Here is a 17,915-nt window from a genome sequence, read left to right as displayed (position 1 = left end):
CATTATTTATTGTGTAGTAAGGCAGGGCCTCTGCTGTGCACCACCTGCAGCTGCTTTGCAGGCAGCTGGTGGCCTCGCAAGCACTTGGTGTAGAGCCCTATTCCCAAGCAGGGCCGTTGGGCCTTAAAGCAACAGTGAATCACTGGCAGGGGAGTAGTTGCATGTGCTGTGCGTTTACAGCAGTACAGTACTATAGTTGGGAGGTGCCCATGTCTTACTCTACACAGGCACAGCCCACTGGCACTGGAGATGAGGCAGACAAGGACGCTGAAGGTACTGTAGGCTAGGAGAAGCACATTGCACAGCAGTGGCGGCAGCTTCCCCTACTCTGCAAGCACCAGGGGCTGGGGGCTCAACCCGCAGCCCGCCCACTCCACCCCTTCCTCCAAGCCCCCACACTTGACCCGCGTCTTCTCTCCCTCCCTCCCGCTTCCCCCACCTCTTCCCCCTTTACTTCGCAGGCAGGCTATGGTCCTCCTTCCCAGGGCAATCAATCAGCTGGCTTGCTGTGTTTAGGAGGGAGGAGCGAGGACCTCCCCCCTCCCCCCCCGCCCAGGGCAATCAGCTGGTTTGCGGTGTTCAGGAGGGAGGGGGGAGCTTGTGCGCTGAGCCTTCTCTCCTTCTCTCCCTCCCCCCCCCCCCCAAATGCTGCAAGCCAGCTGATTGCCCCTGGCAGGAGGGGGAAGGGGCTGATCCGTGGGGTCTGCCGGTGGGCGGGAGGCGTTGTTGGTGGGGGGGAGGGGGGAAGAACGTAGGGAGGCCGCCAGTTGTGGAGAAAGCAGGCAGACAAACAACAGAATAGTGGAGCATTGCACAACTTTCAATGAGCATGTTCCCTAATTGATCAGCAACAAAACAACATTAACCGGGATGACTTTAAGTGAGGAGTTATTGTATGATACTTTACTTATCTCACTTAAAGAATTAAAATTAGAGGAATAATTTACTGATTTAAGTAGATTTATACTCCAGTAACCACTGTCATAATACTTGCATACTAATACCAGTTATGTAGAAGTAATGTGGGGATCTGCAAATAGAGAATCTTGCATAAGTAGAGAGGTAGAGCTTGAGTATGTAACAACTGTGTGACTTGATTCCAAAATTTTAAATGAAAAGCTATGAAACATAACTATTAAATTGCCTTAATGTTTATAGATAATTGGTGTTAACTTAAATCTATAGCATGTAAGAATCAGGAGTTTACTGGATCTTTTATTCAAAATCCCTGGATAGTTGATTCAAGTTAAAACTTACTTTCTTCTTGTAACTTGCCTCTTGCCTCATAACGTCACTGAAAATTGGATCTTAATCTCAGTGAGTAACTATGAATAATACTGCATACTGAGCCAAGAAAACATTAAAATTAGTTTGGAAGAGGAGTGTTAATTTTAGAAAACACACAAATGGCCTACCGATCAGAAACATAAAGAGCCATATCCAAAACCTTGCTTGTTCCTAAAGTTCAGATCCCTTCCATGATATTATGGAGTTGGAATAGTATTCTGTGTATTGGCATAGGAATGAAGCCACAAGACAAGTATATACTTAATTTGTACTGCACAGCGGGTATTATAGCTGACTATCAGATTGGACCAGGGTTTACCCAGGTTAGGGATGCAGCAATGAATAAATTTTACATCATGTAGGTTCACTGGATACAGCTGCTTGACCCTGATGTAGTTAGTTTGATTTAGTCACACAATTTAAATCCAGGTTACACTGAATGAGGAGTAAAACTAGTTGGCTTATTTTTTACCAATGTTATAGAAGAAATTCAATTTGCAGCTGTTCATTTAATATAAGTTTGGTACTGAGCTGGGCCATCAATACAGGAAAGTAGAGCAGACTTTTTTTAAGCTGCTACATGCAAGAGGACAAATCTGACATTCCTTTTCGCCCAGGTTTGACTTGTAGTTTCTCAAACCCCTTTCAAAAAGAGGCATTTAGCAATATGAAGTCCCAAAGACTGACTGCCTTTGAAGTTGAGGGAAACTTAAACCATCCTTTGTTTTCTTCTCAACTGCGGTATCAGCCTGTCTTAAAGCACTTTTCTAGTCTACTCCTACACAAGCCTCAAAATTACTTGGATAACCATCTGTTTTGCTGCTAGCATCAACATCGAACTCTTATTTCAAGTTCTTTAAGAAACTTTCAGTCTCTCTCCTTATTAAATGTATAGTCTAATAAACCTTCTGAGCCCTGCCCAAGTCAGCTGATCACTGTTGTTCAATGCAGCTAGTGTGGGGAGTGTAGTCTAGTGTATTTTCCCAATGTAAACCCATTAACAATGGATGTTACCATATAGTTCAGTAAAAGGATTTCTTAAGAGTATCTCTACAGTATAATGGCTTTTCACTTGGCTCCATCTGTTATCAAGACTCCTTTCTAAATCCTATTGCATTTATCAGCTGCTTGATAAAGTTGAGGTTTTTATTGTTGGCAGTAGGCCTTGTGACTCACAAGTTATTCCTGGCATCTAAGAATACAATAGTTCTGTAATTCTGTTTTTTTGTGTTTTTGTTTTTGTTTTTTGGTTTGTTTTTGTTTTCCTGTGTATCTCCAGGCAACCACCAGGAAAGGACAGGAAACTTTTCACACAGCACAGACATTTGTCCTAGCAACAGGGGAAAGGCCCCGATATTTGGGTATCCCTGGAGATAAAGAATACTGCATTACTAGGTGAGATGAGATGTTAGTCTTGGTTAATAAGACTTCCCTTCTGTCTACTTTTGCACATGCAAATTGAAACAAAGCTGAATTGTAAAATGGTGTTTTCTGCGTTGCTTTTCAGCGATGACCTCTTCTCCCTGCCTTACTGCCCTGGCAAAACTCTAATTGTGGGTGCCTCCTATGTGGCTCTGGAGTGTGCAGGATTTCTTGCTGGCATTGGTTTGGATGTCACAGTTATGGTGCGCTCCATCCTTCTTCGAGGCTTTGACCAAGAAATGGCAGAGAGAGCAGGTGCCTACATGGAAACTCATGGTGTTAAATTCATCAGGAAATTTGTACCTACTCGGGCAAGTACTTTCACTTGTTTCTCTTCTTTCTTGCTAAATAGCCAGCCTGAAAGGAAAGGATTACCCAGAATGCAAGTGTCTTGTGATAAAATGTCTTCCAGAAAAAAAGTTCAGCTCTATAGCAGATAAGCTGAAAATTCTGTATGGCCAAGCTTTTATGTTAAAAGCATTTTATTGCTGAACATTCAGCAAGGTGTGTAGTGTATATGTTGTGTAATGCAATAAGGCTCTGCTGGTTAAGGTAACTTGACTAAGATTATTAATTCTTTCCTACAGATTGAAAGGTTGGAGGAAGGCATGCCTAGAAGACTAAAAGTGGTAGCACAGTCTACTGAGGGACCAGACACTGTTGAAGGAGAATATAATACTGTAAGCAATTTTGTACTACAAATATATCCCTGTTATCAGGCACTAAATGATGCCCACAAATAATGTATTTGTATCAAAGTAAAATGTATGTTAATGATCATTAAAACTCTTAAATCATTTGTACTATTTTGAAACAAAGGAAGGGAGGTACAATAAGAAATTCAATAATTCTGGCAACCTGCCAGCGTTGTCAACATTCCATAGAAAAATAACAAGACTTTGATATTCTGTCCTGTTGCAACTCTATCCACAGAATTGCTGAAACTTTAACTCTGCTATGAGGGGGTTGACTGTTTTGTAGATGGTGTCATAAGTTACCAGTTGTCTGTTCTGACTATTATTCTAGTATCAAGGTAATCTTTTTGCTGCTAACTACTGACACCTACACATTTTAAGCAACTTTAGGAAGTGTGGCTTCAGTTGTTCACTTGCTTAGTTTTCATTGAAAAATTGAAACAGAATACTTGGAATAACATTGATAGAAAGGAGTTCTTGATAGCTTCTTTTTTTGTTACTTTTTTTGTAGGTTTTGATGGCTATTGGTCGTGATGCCTGTACCAGAAACATTGGTTTAGATAAGATTGGTGTCAAAATCAATGAAAAGTGAGTATCTTAATTTGTCTGGCATGTTCACTTCAGAACTGCTCTCAGCTTCTTAACCCTACCAGTAACTATTGATACTGATTTTTGAAATTCCTGCTTATGATACTTGTCAGTTGAGCATGGAGATTTTCAATAGTTTTTGTCCCAAGAAAGGGAGCATGAGGTGTTTATCTTTTTCTAGAAACCACTATTTTTTAGTGTGTGTGTGGGCTCCTGTAAAACTGGACTTTGAAGCACATATAAGTGTGTGTTGTTTTTTTTTAAATGATAAAACTACAAGCAACTACTTTTACTTCAGTTACTCTGATGTAGTCTGTAATGCTTTTGCTTCACTGACCTATGACTAAGCTTGGGAAACTTGATATTATCTGGCGAAATTATAAAAATGTGTATGGTTTTTGAGCGTTTTTTAATGTTTCAGTTGTGGGAAATTACAGGGTGTCAGACAGTGGGGTGTTCGTTTAATGACAAGTTGAGATTCAAAAAGTTACAACGGTTAAAAGATGTCAACATCACATGTTTAAAATATACTGAGTAAACATCCATAAATCAGACTAAGTTCTCAGGCAGCTTTTCTTACTTTGCCTGTCTGTAAACTTTTCTAATTGTCAATAGAAATATTTTTTTCATCCATTTGTGTGTATGTGTGTACGGTTGAATTGCTGTTTACCAGCATTTACTGATTAACAATCTTAGCCTGTGTATGAGAGATTTAGCAGGAATACATCCACTAAACTGAGGCTTTACACTTGCATTTCTTAGAGAGGGCCCTTAAAATGCTAAAATAGTTTAATAACCTGCTTGTATAAGGCTGACTCATGTTTCATTTTTCTGATTGATTGAACCTCATTAAATTCACTTTTCTGGTTTAACCAGATTAAGTTAGCATTATGAACAAAGCAACAGTGCCCATTGACTGAATAGTTCTTAATACTTCCCTTGTCATCTGTGCTGATAGATTAGACTTTTGCTTAGGAGGGAGATGTCTATTACTTCAGCAAGCTATATAATAATCAAATAGAAGGACAGATCCTGATTTCTCTCCAATGTCAGTGGTGGTGTTCATATTTACACTTGTGTGCAGAGGTGAAAATCTGGCCCCTTAGGTACTGACTGTTTGGCATTGTATGGGAGGGAAAAGGCAGTAGTCTGTGGCCCAAGGAGTTTGTTCTAACTAGAGCTGGCATAAATACTTTCTTTTCTTAGAGCAGTGCCTGAAAGTATTCTAGTGTCTCTGTGTAGTAGAATAGGTCTTTAACTGAATTGAGAAAGTAAGGTCAGAGTACTGATCTACACTTTGTTGGGCTTTTTTCAAAAGGAATGGAAAAATACCTGTAAATGACGAGGAACAAACCAGTGTGCCTCATGTCTATGCTATTGGAGATATCTTGGATGGAAAACTTGAACTTACCCCAGTTGCAATTCAGGCAGGCAAGCTTCTAGCTCGCAGACTTTTTGGGGGTAGCTTTATAAAGGTAAGATCATATTCTGTGAAAATATGAACTTCACTTTCACCATGGTATTTACCTCAAGAGATTAGCAGGTGCTGGCTGAGAGTCTTGGGTCTTGTGCTACTATGACAATGATTTGGTGGTGCAGCTTGTTCACTTTTTTTTTTTTAAATGTGTCTCTACGTAGGCATATGAATATGTAAATATAAAGAAAACTGAATTCTTTTAATTTTAGTGTGACTATGTCAATGTACCAACTACAGTGTTTACTCCTTTGGAGTATGGCTGTTGTGGATTACCTGAAGAGAGAGCCATTGAAGAATATGGAAAGGAAAACGTAGAGGTGAGAAGCTGAAGTCTTCATTTCATAGCTGCCTGTTTAAATGTGCTATTGTACCTTCTCAAGAGGCTACTGGTCTAAATTAACATTACAAGTATTGAGGAGATCCCTATTTAAACACTTCGGTGTAATCTTACAGCATTAGTCAAGTATTTTCTTTGACGGCTGACAATTTCCAAAGCTTGTCTCTCACCAACAGAAGTTGGGCTGATTCAAAGATTTTTCTCACACACCTGGTGTCTGAAAAATCCAGAAGCATTTAACTTTAGGGATATAGTTCCATGTGATTCTTGGAGTTCTGGGAAATCCAAATTGGATGAGAGAAGGTAATTTCACTTCACTGGAACAGCGCTGTGTAATTCTTTGAACCAGTACTCCAAAAAGTTATTCATCCCCTTGTGTGCCACAAGCCTTTGCATGTTCATTTTAGGTGATGAGGTCCTAAGTCGTCCCCTATTTTCTGTTTTTTGTTCACTCTTATTTGCCCTGTTCCTTTGTAAACTGTTTCACTTTTCCTCCCTGGCCAATTCTTGGGCTGCTGGCATGGGCTTTAGACTCTGATTTAATCTTCATTCCAGTTCCTTATGTCTCCCTCCTCCTATAAGCTTTTCACAAATGTATTTGCAATAGAATTGTTTTTGTAGACTCAACTCTGGAATTCATGCTTGTAGTGCCAATGTTTCCTTCTGATGTATAGAATCATAGAACTGAAGGGGACCTCGAGAGGTCATCTAGTCCAGTCCCCTGCACTCATGGCAGGGCTGATTTATCTAGACCATTCCTGACAGGTATTTGTCTAATCTGCTCTTGAAAATCTCCAATGATGGAGATTCCGCAACCTCCCTAGGCAATTTATTCCAGTGTTTAACCACCCTGATAGTTAAGTTTTTCCTACTGTCCAACCTAAACCTCCCTTCTTGCAATTTAAGCCCATTGCTTCTTGTCCTATCCTCAGAGGTTAAGAAAAACAATTTTTCTTCCTCCTCCTTGTTACAAACTTTTTACATACTTGAAAACTGTTTTCATGTCCCCTCAGTCTTCTCTTTTCCAGATTAAACAACCCCAGTTTTTTCAATCTTCCTTCATAGGTCATGTTTTCTAGACCTTTAATCATTGTTGCTGCTCGTCCCTGGACTCCCTCCAATTTGTCCATTGCCTTTCTGAAATGTGGTGCCCAGAACTGGACACAATACTCCAGCTGAGGCCTTAGTAGAGTGGAAGAATCACTTACAACACTCCTGCTAATACATCCCAGAATGTTTTTACTTTTTTTGCAACAGCATTACACTGACTCATATTTAGCTTGTGGTCCACTATTACGCCCCAGATCTCTCCACAGTACTCCTTCCTAGGCAGTCATTTCCCATTTTGTAAGTGTGCAACTGATTTTGTTTCTTCCTAAGTGCAGTACTTTGCATTTGTTCTTATTGAATTTCATCCTATTTACCTCAGACCACTTCTCCAGTTTGTCCAGATCATTTTGAATTTTAATCCTATCCTCCAAAGCATTTGCAACCCCTCCCAGCTTGGTATTATCCACAAACTTGATAAGTGTACTCTGTATGCCATTATCTAAATCATTGATGATGAAGATACTGAACAGAACCAGACCCAGAACTGATCCCTGTAGGACCCCACTCGTTATACCCTTCCAGCATGACTCAGCCACTGATAACTACTCTCTCTGGTAGTGGTTTTCCAACCAGTTTTGCACCCACCTTATACTCTCTATTTGGAGCTGCTATGTGGCACTCTGTTTTTATTAGTTTCTGTTTTACAATTCAGCACTAACTTGGAAGTTACTATAATTTTAGTGCCAGCTGACTAAAATACTTAGGATGCTGCATATGCAATTCAAATTGTGTGTGTGTGAGAGAGGGGGAGAGCTCTAAAGGAGGGTGGCAAGCCCAGGATCTACTTGATGGGGGCTGTGAGGGCATATATGGTAATAAGACCAGAGAGGGATGGGCCCCTCTTTATTCGCACTGATGGGAGTGCCCTCACAACATACCAGTTTGTTACAGTTTTAAGATGGGGACTGGTGAGGTTGGGGCTCCCAGCACATGAATTTGGTTCCCACTCACTTGGGATCACGGCGGCAGCAACAGCCTCGGCCCAGTTGGTCTGGGGGCTAGTGCAATTCAGGCAATGGTGCATTGGCATTCTGAAGTATACAAAACATATCTGAGATCCCAGGTAGGGAATCAGTATTAATTTTTCCATTATTGTTCTCCTCCTCTTTCTCTCTTTTCTCTCTCTACCTTCCCCCCCCGAAAAAAGTAAAAAAAAGATAAGTCCCAGGCAGTCTGCGAAGAGCTACAAAATCTCTCAAAACTGGGTGACTGGACAACAAAATGGCAGATGAAATTCAGAGTTGACAAATGCAAAGTAGTATACGTTAGAAAACATAATCCCAACTGTACATAGAAAATGTAATCTAAATTAGCTGTTACAACTCAAGATCTTGAAGTCATTGTGGATAGTTCTCTGAAAACATCCACTCAATGTGCAGCGGCAGTCAAAAAAGCAAACAGAATGTAGGGAATCCTTAAAGGGATTGATAATAAGACAGAAAATATCATATTGCCTCTATATAAATCCATCGTATGCCCACATCTTGAATATTACATGCAGATGTGATCGCCCCATCTCAAAACTGATATATTAGAAAAGGTTCAGAAAAGAACAAAAAAAATTATTAGGGGCATGGAACGGCTTCCATATTAGGAGAGATTAATCAAACTGGACTCTTCAGCTTGGAAAAGAGACGACTAAGGGGGGGGATATGATTTGAGGTCTATTAAAATCATGACTAGTGTGGAGAAAGTAAATAAGTGTTTACTCCTCATAACACAAAAATTAGGGATCACCAAATGAAATCAAAACAAAAGGAAGTATTTCTTCACACAACACACAGTCAACCTGTGGAATTCTTTGCCAGAGGATGTTGTGAAGGCCAAAACTATAACAGGGTTCAAAAAAGTAGTAGATAAGTTCATGGAGGATAGGTCCATCAATGGCTGTTAGCCAGGATGAGCAGGGATGGTGTCCCTAGTCTCTGTTTGCCAGAAGCTGGAAATGAGTGACAGGGAATGGATCACTTGATTACCTGTTCTGCTCTGTTCATTCTCTCTAGGGCACCTGGCATTGACCACTGTCGAAAGATAGGATATTGGGCTAGATGGACCATTGGTCTGACCCATTATGGCTGTTCTTAAGTAAAATACAGTATTTTAATTGCATATGCGGCAACCAGAGCATCTTAGGCAGCTGGCACCAAACAAACTATTGAAGATAAACTTACAAAACACCAAAACAAAACTTATAACTGTTTTTAATTGGAATGCTAAACAAAGCATTGCGATGGCCAAGCTTATACTTTTTTTATTACTCTTAAACTATGTTAAGAATATCAAGGTTTCACAGTCAAGTGTTCAAAAGTTAGAAAATGCCAGAATTGGTTACCTGTGCAACCATAATTCAGCTCCTTTATCATGTATATGCAGTCTTGAAGTACATGATCATGTACTTTTTCCACGCAATCCCAGTCTTATTCAGTGGATAGAGTGAATGGTTGTGGAGCTGAATAAGGGTTATGTAGTGAAAGACTAGTCTGTAAGATCCCTGCCTCATTGGTGGCAACAGTTGGAATGTGTATAGTGAGTGAGATGGGAGTGCTGAAAAAAGGACTATACCACTGATCTCATAGGCATGTTGTGAAAATAAACTCAATGTGTGTGAAGCACTCACTGTGGTGATGAGCACCATAGAAAAACTTATGAGGAAATTTAATAATTCAATCTTCAGAATAAGGTTTGACCAATGTGTAGTGAATGAGACATAGGGATATGCGTTGAACAATGAAGATCAAATATTTGATGGATGCTCATTAAGTGAGCAGTAGCCATTACTGCACAGAATAAGCAGGAGTTCTGTAGGAAAAATAGTCTTGAATTATATGATCAGACTATCATCATGCATATGCATAAGGGTAGTGAATTTAAAGATACACAGGCAGCCTTTTCTATTTCCTTTTTTTTTTAAGAGCTTGATTTTGCAACTTCACTGTTCTTCTAAAGTAGTTCTTTTGTAAAATTTCCTATCCTCCTTAAAAGGAAAAACGAAAACTGAAATCCCATCATGTGCACCAAACCCACATGGTTCAGCAGCAGGATTAGAACGTATAGACCTCTGCCACTTGAGCTAACTGAGTAACTGATAGCAGTATTAGGTTGTAATCATCTGTGGACCAGCACTACAGAGGGGTGGGACACTTTGCCTATGGATTACACAGATATATACTGATAGAGGAAATAGTGCGACTCTGGGATATTGGGTTCCATTTGAGGCTCTGGAGGGCAGTGTCCTCTAGCAGGCGCCGTCTTCTGCCCTTTCCCTTCCAACCTGTTCTAGTCTATTTTTTTTCCCCACCACTGGCTTCTGCTATTAGTCTCCTTGCCCAGTAAATCCAATTGCCTGTCCCAGTTCTTCCACACTACCTGGATCTGTCATTGTCTCTTCTCCCTTCCATTCCCTCCCCCACCCCCCAAAGCCTGTGGTTGCCCACTCATGTTTTCAGTCTCCACCTCTCCCAGTCCTAGTTTCCCTACACACCCATTGGTTTCCTGTTCTGCCCATCTTTCCTCCCCAGCTCCCAGACCTTTCCTCCTTGCCCAGCCAATTAGTCTCTGCCTCGGTTCTTCCCCATAATGTCATAAGTCCAGCTTTTGTGCCATCTGACTCAGACAGAGGGGACTTCCACACTGCCAGGGTGTCAGCCAGAGGGGATCATTGAGAGCACAGAAGAGACAGACTCCCTGCATCCCTAACACACAGGCCATACTTACTCTAAAGCATGGGAAACCACTGGTGCTTTCCAAAGACACCCTTGTCCTCAGAAATGGCTGAACTGGTTTAACTGAAATTGTCCCAAAATGTTCAGCCTGAGGCTAACACCCAGCATGGAAAACTCCTGCCCAAATAGTTGGTTATAAGCAACTGGAAAACAGGATGTTTTGGGAAATGTCAGGCAAACTCGATAGGTAATGCTACTAGCCCTACATATAAACTCTTTGATTTGGAAGATGGAGAGTGGATGGAGCACTAAGTCCAGTTAGAAACTGGAGAGTAGTGCCATCAAATATCAATGAGAAATGGGTAGCTAGTAGGTTAGAGGTTTGGTTACAAACTAGGAAGCTTATAAATAGAATATATTAAAATTTAAATTTAGTCTTAACACTACTTCCTCTTGCTCCTTGCAGGTGTATCACACTTTGTTTTGGCCTCTTGAATGGACAGTACCCAGCAGAGACAACAATACTTGCTATGCAAAGATAATCTGCAATAAACATGACAATGTATGTATTATAAATTTGGAATTTGTCTCCACTCTGAGCATGTGTTAACCTCAGAAGTAAAATTCTAGGCTACAGACTCAAGAACATATATTTAGTGATTGACTTGAGGCCAGAGTCTCAGTTTATGGCCAGTTCCAGACACGCATTCTATTAATGCAGAATCCAAGTACATTTTATTAAGAACTTAAACATGTTCTTTTGATCCACCAGGTAACATTTGGTTGTGTCTAGCAGATTGAGCAGTTGGTAGTTGGCACCAGATTAATGCCTTATGAAACTTGTCTCAATTTGATAACATTCATTTGGGGGTGGATTGGTATAGTTGTGTTTGGATTTTTCTCTAGAGTGAGTTTTGGGAGGTGGTTGTTCCTTATTTCTGGTACTTCAGAAATTCACCTTTCATTCAGTTCCAGTTAAATGACTTTTCAGAGTAGCAGCCTTGTTAGTCTGTATCCGCAAAAAGAAAAGGAGTACTTGTGGCATCTTAGAGACTAACAAATTTATTTGAGCATAAGCTTTTGTGAGCATCCGATGAAGTGAGCTGTAGCTCACGAAAGCTTATGCTCAAATAAATTTGTTAGTCTCTAAGATGCCACAAGTACTCCTTTTCTTTAAGTGACCTTGTGTTGCATGCATTTTTGCGCTGTGTTTAAACTTGCATATTCTTAAGTCTCTAACTTTCTTAAGGAAGTATACCCCTTTCTGTTCAGTTTCTGCCTCTTTTCGAGGATAGAAAACTTGCTTCTGGTTATAAAATTCTGCGCTGTACATTTTTAATAGGAAAAACAGGATTTTGTCATATGCCCAATATGCTTTTAGCTGCAACAATACTTGGTACCTTCTAATACATAACAGACCCAACCCTGAAGACTTTTTTGGAGAAATATAAAATACTCAAGCAGGGAAGATAATTTGGCATAAAAATGACTGGTGGCTGGGAGCAGAAACACTGTTTCTAAATACTATATTGTATCTAGCTATATCAGAGGTGGCCAAACTATGGCCCGCGGGACTGTCCTGCCTGACCCTTGAGCTCCTGGCCAGGGAGGCTAGCCCCCGGCCCCTCCCCTGCTGTCCCCCTGCCACCACGCAGGCAGCACAGCTGGCTCCAACTGGGCAGCAGGGCTGCGAGCTCCCGCTGCTCTGAGCAGCATGGTAAGGTGGGGGCGGCGGTGGGGGGGTTGGATAAGGGTAGGAGGTCCCAGGGGGCAGACAGGGAGCAGGTGGTGGTTGGATAGGGTATGGGAGTCCCAGGGAGCCTGTCGGGGCAGGGCAGTCGGGGGCGGGGGGAGGAGTGGATGGGGACATGGTCCTGGGGTGGGGGAGCAGTCAGGGGAAAAGGAGTGGGGGGGGGGGGTTGGAGGTTCTAAGGGGGCAGGAAGTGGGAGGGGCAGATGAGGGGCAGGGGCCAGGCTGTTGAGGGAGGCACTTTAGTTTACTGTAACATGTTCAACTTTACTGTAGAAACTATATAAAAACACCTGGGGAAGGGAGTACCTAGTGTAAATTTCAGATACCTCTTTTGAAACGCAAAGTAAATGGATGTTCGCATACAATTAATATTGTATTATGAGGTATTTAGTATCCTGCCTTAAGTATTGTAGCCAGACTCAGTGTGGCAATAACTGCTAACACTGACACTTCATGGGAAATATACACATTCTACTTTGAAACAATCCTGTTGCTGAGTCATTTATATTTAATAAAATACACAAGGGAAATTCATACAGAATTTTTGTTGCTTAAAGATAACTGCCAGTTTACTATTGCCTACAAGTTATTCTTGTCTGCAACCTCATTTGCCACTGCAGCCAGCGGTGACTTCAGAAACCAGTTAAGTTGATAAACTCAAACGTACAATAGACATGACTCACATCAGTAACAAGAGGGGAAGAGAAATAGCCAAAGTTCTCTAAATAGAACTTTTGCAGGCATCATGAATAGGTATTTAAATTCTGCCTTCGTATAAAGAAACACAGTACTATTTCACACATCAGCAACAATCTGAATGCACTGTATGTCTCTAGAACAGTGGTTCTTAACCTGGGGTGCATGCGGCCCCTGGGGGTGCAAGATGCCCCCTCTGGGGGTGTGAGACATGCCAGATTTTTTTAGAAGGTAAATCATCTAAAGCAAAAATTAAGGACATGCACGTAAGTACAACTTTGTTTCATCAAACCTATGTATTTATTAACATTATACCTTTTTAACGATTACCATAATATACAAACAAATATATATCTAGGTTTAAAGAACTGACCTACTTCAACGATATTTGGTAAGGGTGCAAGAACATATTTTGAGAACCAAAGGGGTGCAGGCTGCAGTAAAGGTTAACTACTGCTCTAGAATAATGAGAGCCAGCTGGTACAGAATTAGGCTTTGTCTACATTGGCAAGTGAAAGACAAACCTTTTGTCAGTCAAAGGTGTTAGTAAAACACCCTCCCGAAAGACACAAGTTTTGTCGACAAGTGCCAATCTGAACAGCACTTTGTCGGCAGGAGAGCTCTCTCCTACTGACAAACAGCAGCTATGCTGCACACCTTTCAGTGGCACAGCTGTAGCAACGCAGCCATGTCGGTAAAAGCTGCATGGTGTAGACATAGTATGTTTCATCTTGAGCTGTATTAGTAATTCTAAAATGCATTCTGGGTATTGCTAATGAATACCCCCCAGTGGTTAATTTGACTGGAAATGAACTTGAAGCTTTCATTTACTGACTTAACTGATGCTTATAGATGCCTCAGAGCATCTGTGCCAAGTGTACTGTTGACTCCGTTCATTTCAAGACAAATCTTCAGTGAACGGGAAGTCGCTCTTCAAATATGAATATGAAACTTCACCAATACAAAACCTATTTTGCTCTGACCTAATTTTCTTCCTTTAAAGAACCGTGTAATAGGATTTCATGTTCTTGGACCCAATGCTGGAGAAATTACCCAAGGTTTTGGTGCAGCAATAAAATGTGGTCTCACGAAAGAATTACTTGATGAAACAATAGGCATACATCCAACATGTGCAGAGGTAAGGGGGATACTTCAACTTTTTCAAACCAAGAGTTAATTAATACTTAATATTGAGGGAAGTTACCCATGTGCAGGAAGAGAATAGACCCAGGGTGACTTAAATCTAAAATGTCATCACATTAAACATTTTTATTTTATATTTTGATGGAAGTCCAATGTTACTTTGGCCTTTTAATATACAAAGCATGACATTTCTTGTAAATAAGTAATTATGCAGTCTGCATCTTGTCTTCCTATTTAAACATTTGTAGAAACCTAGCTTGTGGTATACTATAAGGGCAACCAAAGCCATTTAGACTACTGCATAAAGCATTAATAAATCCAAAAAGTCATTGTTTTTTTTGTTGTTTTTTTTTACAGGTGTTCACTACAATGGAAATTACAAAATCTTCTGGAAAAGATGTCACTCAGGCAGGATGCTGAGGTTAAACCCTGCTGTTTTTATCTTTCTCTTGTCATGTACATTTTTCTCTTTGGAAGGCTTAAGAAGTGTGAAATACACTTGAGTAAAATAAATGAAAGCAGCAGTAGCATCAAACCTATTACAACTAGAAATGATGCATTTCTTAAGCTTCCTCAGTAGATAATGTTGGCAATGGAAAGAATACAACAGCAGGGAAAACGCAAACTATAAATCCTGACTTGCTTGGAAGTGGCACATAAGTGCTTTTTTGAAGTTTTGGCTCAGAGCCCCGTTCTGAGGTGAGCTACAACTGATGACTTACCTTGCAAACTTAGGAAACTTCTTTGTATAGTCAAAAAACTGAGCTTCCTTCTGAAGGAGCTTTTGAGTTGCATAATTAATTTAAAGTTAACTCATTGGGTTCCAGTGTTTTTTGTATGAATGCTTTAGATATAAGGATGACTGTATAATTGTATTACTCTTGCCAGCAGCTCATTTTACAATTCATGTTGGGTCACTTTTTTGTGTTTGCAGTGACTAACATGGATTTTAATGCTGTTCTTGACTTAGTTTTAAAAAAAGTTCATAAATCAAATACAGATGCTAGGCGGTGCAGCTAATGCACTCGCATTTAACCTCTAAAGACCTGGCTCAAGTACCAAATAAGTTACAGGTGAGAGAATTTTGTGATCTTTTCTTACTTCATAGTTGCTTTGCTACCATAACTAGTAATATCTTCCTGAAGCACAGGATTTTAATAGTAGGAATCTTGTGGGTCAGAGCTGAAGTATATTGAAAAAGCTCCTAAAACTTGTTGGTTGTCCTTGCAATCTGTGAGCCTAATCAGTGTCAAGTTTAGTTTCCACACCAATGTGTAAAATATTACATCATGTAAAAGTAATCTAACCTACAGTTCTGGCCTATCTAATAAAATTGGAGTCTCGATTATGGTCTTCTCTCCCCGTGTTATCTGTTCCATTAATACAGTAGCTAGAGAAATGGCTACACCAGTAGGCACTAGAATCCACTTTATGGACTTTAATGAACAACTTACTACTACTTTAAATTATATTTTGCAGCAGAGAACAGTGACTTGTGCTATCATGCCCTGTGTAGTTCCTGTATAGTCAGCAGCTTGAAACCGTTCCCCCTTGTTCTCGTGTTAATTTGGGGAAGTGTGTGCTTGAATTTGGTGCTTCAGTTTTGTCCAAATATGTTTTGAAAGACTGTTTTGAACACTGTCTTATATAGTTTTTAACTGTTTAATCTATGGTGTATCATGACATTTAAAGTTCAATAAATGAACAATTGCATATGATGTGTCAAATACTTTGATCAAGATACATTACATACATTATATGGCACCTGTCCTGGGTAGAAGGGGTTGTGTATCTTAAGCTTGTTCAGGAGCCAGTGAACTAGGTCTCTTGACACTTCTGGAAGATTTTTCTTAAGCAGTTACAGATGCAATCATATTTATTACTCAGTCTGTATACATGGAAGGACCACTCTTTGCATACTAAAGTTTAGTGGAGAAGAAGACATCAATTTGGTACCAGGAACTGTGTGCACTTCAGGAGGAAGAACTAAGCATAACTTTGGCAATTGAAAACTGCAGAAATGTTGAGTATATAAAATATATGCATAAGGAATTTGACTAGTTTTTTAGCATCAACATTTGTTGCAAAAGGTGCTAGAATACTAACAGTTCTTGGTTTTTTTATCACTTGGGATTGACTGTGGGGGTGGGAAGCACACTGCAGTGCCCACAAATGCCGTAAAGCCCTAGCTATTATTAATTCAAAAATAGGATGGTCTACTGAATTTAACAGTACCATCTACCTGCAGAACTCTCTGACCTTTCTTTTTCATTTCTCCCATATCAATATTGCCCAAGCCCAACCCTACTTGAGAGTTTAGATCACTGCTGAAGAGATGATTGCAAAGTATGTACTAGAAACATACTGAGCATAAGTCTTGTCTGGGCAGCCTTACATGGATACCACATGTGCAGGGGTTATCTGTGCTTTGGATCACTCAGTTGTAACAGCTTAAAAGGGGACCAATGAAATTATACATTGCTTTGTGTGGAGCATGTGCTTGGATGAGTTGAGTGGCAATATAAATTCTAATTTACAACCAGACAGAAGATCTAAGAATGGAGGAGCAAGCAGAAGAAACAGATTCCAGAAGTTACTACTCTTAAATATCATGATTTGATAAGCAGTAAATGACAGCATAAATTGCTCAGGTCACATGTTACATTATGATTTTATTTATAGTTTATAAAAGGTTAATTATTAATAGATGATGCATTGTCCTGGTGGACTCTAGTCATAAGCAACCTATTAAGATCTAACCTACAAGCACTCTGTTTATAAACTCTTACCTATGTCTAACATGCTTATCAATCTATTATAAACTATGGCCAATACTTGTATAGTTAGCCTCTACGTATTAACTGAAGAGGTTGAGAGATATACAATAAATAGTTTGTACAAAGAGGAATGTTAAAAATGGTATCAGTCTGCTCACAAGGAACATTCTGCTTGTAGCAATTCATCAGTGGCACTTCTCTTTTGCTTACAATGAAACCTTGCTGCCATTCTGATCTCTGCTTTAAAGATATCAGGCTTGCATCAAATGTGATTGTGTAAAAGAATTAGGATTCGAGAAATAAAAACTCAGTCATTCTGCTGAGCGTGGTGTTAATGGGCTTGTTGGTCTTCAACCTAATTATCACCAGGACTGGTGTGCCAGTCTCTGCAACAGCATTTTCCTCTAACAAGCTTTGTGTTTTACTTTCCTGGAGTTTGGATGTTGCATGGCAGCTCCTGAACCTCTCAGGAGAGGAAATATCAGACCAGCAGCAGCATAATATCCTCAGCAGGCCCTTCTTTCCAGCATCAGGATCCTCATCCCTCATAACCAGGATCTCTCAGGCATGCTGTATGTCAAGAAGCATCATGAAAGACACAGCAAGTGGGGATTGCGAGTCACTGTAGTATTGTCAAAATACTCTAGTGGCAGGTTTGGGAGCTTCACTTGTGCTCTGCTAGATTACAGAACTATACCTGGAATGAATTAAAGGCTTTGATGAAGCCTGATTCCCTCAGAGAATTGAATTGGGTACCTGCTAAATCCTCCCCTTTTGTTGACATGTCTGTAACTCCTATTCCTCTCAACTACTAGGTATCCTGCAATAGAATGCTGCACTTCACTGCTGGAGCATATCACAGATAAATTACAGACATGACTGCATTAATATGAGCAACCAAAGATTTCAGCATAGTCTGGGAATATGAGTCAAATAGGACTTTCCCTTCTCATGCCAGGTAAACAAAG

At 40.2% G+C, this 17,915-nt stretch overlaps 1 protein-coding gene across 1 annotated transcript in view; it reads left to right on the top strand.

The window, feature by feature from the left end:
- The window catches only part of TXNRD3 (thioredoxin reductase 3), a 32,033-nt gene extending 16,150 nt beyond the window's left edge, over positions 1-15,883 (top strand). Inside the window, exons 8-16 of the mRNA XM_077821328.1 lie at positions 2,567-2,682; positions 2,795-3,020; positions 3,297-3,389; positions 3,916-3,992; positions 5,311-5,467; positions 5,679-5,786; positions 11,045-11,140; positions 14,031-14,165; positions 14,528-15,883. Of these exons, the coding sequence (XP_077677454.1) occupies positions 2,567-2,682; positions 2,795-3,020; positions 3,297-3,389; positions 3,916-3,992; positions 5,311-5,467; positions 5,679-5,786; positions 11,045-11,140; positions 14,031-14,165; positions 14,528-14,590 (1,071 nt within the window). The 3' untranslated portion in view covers positions 14,591-15,883. The remainder of the gene's footprint in view (positions 1-2,566; positions 2,683-2,794; positions 3,021-3,296; positions 3,390-3,915; positions 3,993-5,310; positions 5,468-5,678; positions 5,787-11,044; positions 11,141-14,030; positions 14,166-14,527) is intronic.
- Positions 15,884-17,915: the final 2,032 nt, after the last annotated feature.

Source organism: Eretmochelys imbricata, chromosome 7 (genome assembly GCF_965152235.1).
Source record: "Eretmochelys imbricata isolate rEreImb1 chromosome 7, rEreImb1.hap1, whole genome shotgun sequence".
NCBI classification, from domain to species: domain Eukaryota; kingdom Metazoa; phylum Chordata; order Testudines; family Cheloniidae; genus Eretmochelys; species Eretmochelys imbricata.
Note: the sequence above shows the minus strand (reverse complement) of the source record. Positions and strands in the feature narration are given on the sequence as shown.